The 7,617-nt window shown below is 38.6% G+C and overlaps 1 protein-coding gene across 1 annotated transcript; it reads right to left on the reverse strand.

Moving 5' to 3' along the window:
• Window positions 1-3,079: 3,079 nt before the first annotated feature.
• On the reverse strand, window positions 3,080-7,382 carry LOC118051890 (glutamate receptor 2.9). The gene is made up of 5 exons (XM_035062656.2): window positions 6,908-7,382; window positions 5,516-6,813; window positions 4,224-4,530; window positions 3,718-4,115; window positions 3,080-3,577 (listed from the first exon to the last, which is right to left on the reverse strand). Exons 1-5 carry the CDS (start codon window positions 7,233-7,235, stop codon window positions 3,140-3,142), a joined length of 2,769 nt encoding a protein of 922 aa, XP_034918547.1. The 5' UTR covers window positions 7,236-7,382; the 3' UTR covers window positions 3,080-3,139.
• Window positions 7,383-7,617: the final 235 nt, after the last annotated feature.

Here is a 7,617-nt window from a genome sequence, read left to right on the forward strand (position 1 = left end):
CGAGAAGATAAGGACGCCACAATCTGATAGCTTCTAAAATCACCAACATCTCCATAGCATATATCGACCATGATTTCTTGGTTATACCGAGGGCCCTGCTCATGTACGCCAGTGGTTTGCCTAGTTGAGTGAGGATTGCACCTATGCCATCTTTATATGCATCAGTTTCAATAGTAAATGCTTCGTTGAAATTAGGCATGGCCAATATAGGAGTGGTTGTTATGGCCCGTTTGAGAGCGAGGAAAGCGGCTTCAGCTATATCATGCCACCGAAATTGATTCTTTTTTAGCAGATTGGTGAGAGGCTGAGCAATAATACCATAATTCTGAACGAATTTGCGATAATATCCTATCAAACCAAGAAAACCACGTAAATCTGAAATGTTAGTAGGCCGTGACCATGCCACCATAGCCGCAATCTTGCTATCATCCACTTTGACATCGTGATTGGTGATAATATGTCCCAGATATTCAAGTTCGTGCTGCCTGAAAGCACACTTGCTTTCCTTGACATAGAAGTGATGCTATCGTAGTATTTAAAATGTTTGTTGGACATGCACTAAATGCTGGTCCCGAGTAGAACTATATATCAAGATGTCGTAAAAAAAAACCAAAATAAATTGATGAAGATGTTGACGAAATATGGAGTTCATGATAGCTTGGAATGTAGAGGGCGCATGACATAGGCCAAATGGCATAACCAAGTATTCATAATGTCCATTATGAGTGCGAAATTCAGTTTTATGGACATCTTGTGGATTTACTCGTACCTGATGATAACCAGCTCTTAAATCCAACTTGGTAAAGTAAGAAGCTCCGTATAATTCATCCAACATATCCTCAACGGTTGGAATTGGGAAACGATCTTTAACAGTGGCAGCATTGAGAGCTTGATAATCAGTACAAAACCTCCAGTTCCCATCTTTTTTCTTCACTAATAACACAGGTGAGGAAAAGGGACTTGTACTTGGACGAACAAGCCCTGTGGTCAGCATGTCTTGGACCTGTTTCTCAATCTCATTTTTCTGAAAGTGTGCGTACCTATATGGCCGAACATTAACCGGTTCAGTCCCTTCTTTCAACGTGATTCTATGGTCAACAACCCTTGTTGGTGGTAAACTGGAAGGATCAACGAATATATCTGAAAATGTTTACAACAATTCCTTCATGTGGGGATGTATGGTGCCTTCTGTTTCTGTTTGAGTAATTTGGAAACATAAGGCAAACAAAGCTTGACCTGGCCGAGTCATTTTGGACAACTCCTGCAATGATGTTTCCTTGATGTATCGTCTGTCAATGCCAGTTAATCACCTAGGCCAGTTCTCCCATAAGAATTCCATTGTTAGCCTTTTCCAATCACACATCACAAAACCAGTAATTCAAGCCATTGAATCCCCAACACTATATCCAGCCCTGTGAGGGGTAAAGAGTAGAGAGTTAATGAAAAAACAACACCCTGGAGATCCAATGATACCTCTTCAAATCGCCCTTGACATTTGAGACTGTCACCATTGGCAACCTGTACTATGAAGGTTTCTGTAGGCACCACTGGCAGTCGTAATAGGTTAGCAGTTCGCTCACTAATGAAGTTATGAGTGGAACCACTATCTATCAAAATAATGACGTTGCAGGAGCCAATCATTGCTGATATTCGCATGGTCTTAGGCGTTATCCAGCCTGATAATGCATGCAATGTAATTGATGGACCTGTAAGCTCCTCATATTGCTCCTGATTTAGTTGGTCTTCGAGAGCATTGTCACATAACAACGTATCATTATCATTGCAACCTTCCAACATAAGTAGGCGTGACCCCTGACACTTGTGACTTGTAATAAAACGGTCATTACAATTGAAACATAGATTTTGGGCTCTCTTTCGTTGCATTTCTTCCCATGATAGTCATCTGATAGGATTGGTAGGGGTAGACTGTGCGGCTTGGTTTCCAGGCGGAAGAGCTAGAGGTGCCCTCACTGAAGAAACAGGTCTGATAAACCTTCGTTGGTGGGTAAATTGATCATCTTTCATCCGTGCTAAGTTGATGGCGTCTTTTAAAGTTTGTGGTTTGAACATGCGGATCCCATTTGAAATGTCTCTTTTTAATCCACCCATAAATGTTCCCATAAGAGCTTTTTGTGTCCAACCACGTACATGATTACCCAAACGTTCAAATTCACGTTGATAGTCATGCAGCGATCCTTCCTAACGTATCCGTGAAAGAGCTTCATCAAAATCTTCACATTCGAAAGGGCCAAATCAAGCCCAGAGTTCACCTTCAAAATTAATCCACGAAAGAACACGTCCTTCCTCTTGAAATGTCCGGCGAATCCATTGCCACCACTGGTTGGCCTCTCCTTCCAAGTGGTAGGAAGCCAATGACACCCTTTGCATTTCGGGAGTACTTTGGAACTCAAAGAACTGGTTCACCCTATTGAACCACTCCGTTGGATCATCTCTAGAAAAACACGGAAATTCAAGCTTCACTGTTTTAGAAGAGACAATAAGTCGTCCTCCATTGTGACCTTCGTAATGGTTGTTATCGTGATTTGTAGATACGTGATCTGCAAGAAGTACATCAGAGAGTCGATTAATAGTTTCCTCCAAATGATGCAGTTTATCTGTCATGCCCATCTCCATCCGGTGTAGCCCATTTTGCACTTCACCGAGCCTTGCCTCTAACTATTCAATACACTCTTTATTGGTTCCCATGGCTATGATACCAATGATAGGTCCCAACACAGATAATGAAGTGTTTAAGAAAAATAATGCCTTGCTTTCTCTTCAGGTGAGAATATACATTTGTTCTGAAAATAAATTGATAACCATTAATAACAACTGTGGTTGCTTAAATAGCAAGACCACATACACATAGACTGAAATATAATTGCATGAAATAAAAGTAACTAAGATAATGCCAGTTTTGTCATCCCATTTGCACGTAATGTTTTCCATGTATTATATTCAATTGCCAGCACTCCTCAATTTGGACGTCGTGGCTTGCATGCACGATCAATTACGTGTTGTAGACATCTCAAAGTACTTGGCATTTGGCTTAAGGCCTCTCTTTGAACGACATGGTCTATCATCTTTGATCCTTATGTCGTGGAATTTTTGGCATTTCAATCTCATCTTGCGGGGAACCCTAATTATTCTCCAAATTGTCAGAGTTACTAACATATTCCCACTTCGTAGAGCCCCATTCATCCTTATCTAGTGCTTGAGCAAAAGTTGAAGCCCTCCTAGGAACTCTGGTTTTTTCTCCGTTGTGAAAGTATTTTGTACCACTCTTACCACCTGGAGTGAGATGGCCTCCATCTGCTTCATGATGAGGCCGTGAATTCCTTAACAAGCGAAAGAGAAATAGTAGAAAACAGATGGTAGATATCGCAGCAAATACAATGTAGATTCCCTTGAAGCTGCTGAGGCTCAAGCTTTCGACATTATTATTAGTTGCCGAAGTTGAACACTCAGGTGAGGGAGCAAACCACTTTTGTTCCAAAAGTGTTATGTTCCCATCCTCCGATAAGCATAGAATCTCTCTAGAAAAATCAGCAGCGAAAGGAGAGCCTTTTTGGAATGCCTGCAGGTGCAGCAAATATCATAATATTTAGTAATGAACAAACGTTCAAAGAAATGGCTACACCGTGTTTCAAGTCTTTAAAAAGGTTTCCGACATCATAATGCAAAGAAAATAGAATTGCAGTGCATATTAATACTTACAAAGCCGAGCCCTCCAAATCTGTATGTGGCTTTTGTGCCGGTGTACCTCTTACAATGTTGATTGAGGAAAAGTCTCTCATATGGGAGTTCAAGAAAAGCAGCAGCTATGCTGTTCCTTTCAAATTCAGTTGTGTAATCATTTTCAGGGTTAAAGATCTTGATTTTATCGTGATCAAATCCAAGAACATCCTTGACGTACTCCTGGACGAAAGATTCATTATTACAACCAACATTTAACTTGTCGTTCTTTAGTTTCTCAAACTGTGAAAAATTCGGTTGCATTCGTTGCACGGTGAGCATTGAAGTCAAACTGGCAGTGTAGCTCGAGGTTAAGATAAAGACAACACAAAGCCACGCTACCACCACAACTCTAGTGAAGTTGCTATAAAGTCTCTCCCCTGCAAAACGTAACACTGAGCTTCAGATTAAGGTTACTGACAGAGAATGTGCCATAAAAGAGTCTTGGATATATATGCCATATGTAACTTGTGAAACTGAATACTTACTCTGAGCAAAGAAGAGAGATGAAAATGTGAACCAAAGCGCGGTCCCGAACTGATACTTCCATGGGCCTCTAAATTCTGGATTCGTTTGGTGCTCCAGGAACCAAATAATAAGCATTGTGTAGATGAATAAAGCACTACTCACCATCCACATCTTTAAGTTGAAAGGCTTCAAGAAAATCCATGTTGTATCTTCAGTCTCAAGTGGAACTACCATGGACAATCCTGACTCTGCATAAGGTTGAGTGAACTCTACGTATTCTGCTCTTTCAGCTAATATGGTTATATCTCCGATGGCAGCATCATAAGTCTTCCGATTAACAAGTGGCACAAAAGTCAAACAATGGCACTCAGCACAAAAATAATGTTGAAAAAACAGCTGATAGAACCAGACAGGAGCAAAATAAAGGCAAAATCATACAATTCCTCAGATAGGCCTCAATGGACAAGTCAAAGTTTGTCTAGCTAAACTATGAGAAAAGTCTGAAGTATCTCATAGAAATGTATGGTGGAGAAATTTCAATTTCTTATCAGAAACAATGCTATATGAATTTATTCTTGGTTTTGAGTTGCATCCAATTTTGACCCTGTGTCATCTCTTCTATTCGGATAAGAATTTATAGTCGGCAAATTAGGGATATTTATATATTCTATCTATAAAATATAATAATAAATCAGAAACAATTCCAATTAAAATTTTAGAATAACATATGAATTTCTGATTAGAATGGGCTCATATTACTTAAATGTGTGTGATAGATACATGTGGATATGTAGTATATAAACAACTTTTTTTTATATCATCACCATAATTAAATCTTATCAATAATGTTTTTATTATTATTATTATTATTATTCTTTAAACAGCGTCTAGTAGCAATAGCGTGGCATTACTAGTTATTCTATAAGGCTATATTGATATGCATGCGTTCATAGCGAAAATTAGAGAAGATCACATTTGGATATTTTGACAATTGGGGTTTTTGTACGAAGATTATGGAATCAATATTTAAAGATATTAGTTTTTTATACTTTAAATTTATACATATTTATATTAATGTTTATTTAAATTTTATTAAATAAATAAAAATAATGAAATTCGAACTCATTATTATTTGATTATCAAAATTTTAATACCAAGCTAAGCTAAAATATTAATTCAACTAAAAAATTTAAATTTTTTAAATAATATTTCAAAATATAATTTAAATCATTCTTTAATAAATATCTACTAGCATAGTTAAGGAGTCGATTCTTTAATAAATATCTACTAGCAAAGTTAAAAGAGTCGTTACCTTGTTGTAGACACCTTGAATCATATCACCATACTGCCCATCAAACTCGAAGAATACGGGTGGTATAGAGTAATTCAATCGTTTCACGACTTCGTCAAAGAGGTCAACGCAAAAACCTACAGGCCGCTTCTCGCCAATTCGAAATGTCACAAACTTATCGAACGAGGTTCTTCGCGGGACTATTATTCGCAATGGGTTTTCTTCAGTAGGCATTGCCCATCCTTTTGGGTCTCGGCCGTTGAGATCCCCAGGCCAAATCACTGGACCGGACAACCCTCCTGAGGTTTTATCACCATCACTGTTTCTGCACCTTCCTTTGCCTTGTTCCACGTAGAGGGTATCCGAGAAACCGCAATTTGGCAACCAAAAATCCAGTTCCTTACATTTCTTCCCAACAACATTAACAATCCTTAGTGTAGGAGCATCTGACAGCATCCCATCCTTGAAACGTATTCTACCACTCAAACCACTGAAATCGCTTTCTAATACGCTGTTTAGAAACCTTTTTGGACTAGTAATGTTGCTACCTAGTTTTTCTATGGCCCGTGTGATTATACCAATGCTGTCATAGGCTCTTAATGCTTGAATTCCTGGCTGAAAATCATTTTCATTTAGATACTCTGACCGAAAACTTTTCTGGAACAGTGCTTCGAATCTCTTGTAAGAACTGCTGGAAGAATAGTAGGTTTTGATTCCTAGAGTGCCTTCCATAGAAGAAAAAACAGGAATGTCCATAGAATCCAAGAAACTAGTAATACTGTTTGCAACTATCCAGACTGTGTCATTGCCTACAAGCCCCGCTTTCTTAGCTTCTCCGAGAATACAAGTGAGCATAGGAAAAGATGACTGAAGAACAATAAAAACACGAGCTTTTGTTTGATGTTGTAGCTTCATAAGCTCATCTTGAACAACATCTTTTGGATCTGTTAAAAATGACAACGGTGGAAGAACCAGGCGGTATTCAATCTTCGAACCAACCTCTTGTAGAGCCCCGGTTAAAAGAGCTAAATTGCCATATTCACTTCCTAACACATCATCTTCATAAATCACTACTACCCTTCTCCAATTATAAGAATGGACAAGAGCTGCAATGCATCTCATCTGTTCTGACCCATCACTGGCAATTCTAATTAGAAAAGGCCAACGAAGTGAAGTTAATATCGGGGTTCTGGCTGGTGCTGCAAATGAAAGAATTGGAACTTGAGACTGGTTTCCAATATTAGCAACCAGGGCTGCTTCCTCCCATGTGTCCATGCCAATAATCACTTCCACTTTCTTCTCTTTGATCAGCTCTTCAGCTGCAAGAAAAATTGACCACACACTATACTGCTTCAAATCTTGTTACTGTTAAGCTAGAAACTCAAAATCATTTAGAGATGGCTAGATTATTACCTGCATAAGCTGCTTGAAGAGGGTCTCCTTTAGGATGCTTGAAGTGAAGAGAGAGCTTGTGGTTTCTTGAGATGTTGTTGAAGTTTTGGACTGCAATTTGCATTGCCGTTTTCTCTTCTTTCCCTGTACGGGAATTACCATCGATGATAGCACCAATATTAGTAACCTTGGTCGTGCTGGCCGCAGCTTCAACTCCATTGGAGAGGATGAGAAGGAAGGTGATGAGCAAAGATGAAAGAAAGCAAGGTTTTAGAACTTTATTAACAGGAATAAGAGGGCAAGTGCTTAGTTGGGAATTTACTTTGGTGAACAAATTAGTCCTTTTCATTCTGTTTTACGGAGTTTTGATTTTGAAAGTCTGAATCCTTATAATACCTGAAATTGCTAAGAAAATTGGTATAGTTGAAGATTCTATCTGACCTGGTCAGCCTGGACCACATCAAACTAATTGTCCTCGGAACCCAAGCTACCAAGAATGGTGTCGAAATGTCTAATATTGAAACTTTGACTCTAATATGTGCTAATTAATAATTGCCTACAAGAGTCAAATTTCTTGTTTTCATCACGTTTGAGGGGTCGTTTCGGTTTAGTGATGCAATTGCGTGTTTTAACAAAGTCCGTGATATTAAACAATTGTAGTTTATTCAGTCTGATCAACTATTAAAAATGAACGACGAAATCAACTAAACCACATAACTAAATCTCTTCTT

The sequence above is a fragment of the Populus alba genome, chromosome 11 (assembly GCF_005239225.2).
Source record: "Populus alba chromosome 11, ASM523922v2, whole genome shotgun sequence".
In the NCBI taxonomy this organism is placed as follows: domain Eukaryota; kingdom Viridiplantae; phylum Streptophyta; class Magnoliopsida; order Malpighiales; family Salicaceae; genus Populus; species Populus alba.

What these genes read in the sequence shown, in the direction of transcription:
- LOC118051890 (XM_035062656.2), bottom strand. Translation starts at nt 7,235, where the DNA reads ATGAAAAGGACTAATTTGTTCACCAAAGTAAATTCCCAACTAAGCACT. An exon ending in TTCAAGGTGTCTACAACAAG is followed by an intron (nt 4,531 to 5,515) that starts GTAACGACTCTT and finishes GTTAATCGGAAG; the next exon opens with ACTTATGATGCTGCCATCGG. An exon ending in GATTTGGAGGGCTCGGCTTT is followed by an intron (nt 3,578 to 3,717) that starts GTAAGTATTAAT and finishes CTGCACCTGCAG; the next exon opens with GCATTCCAAAAAGGCTCTCC.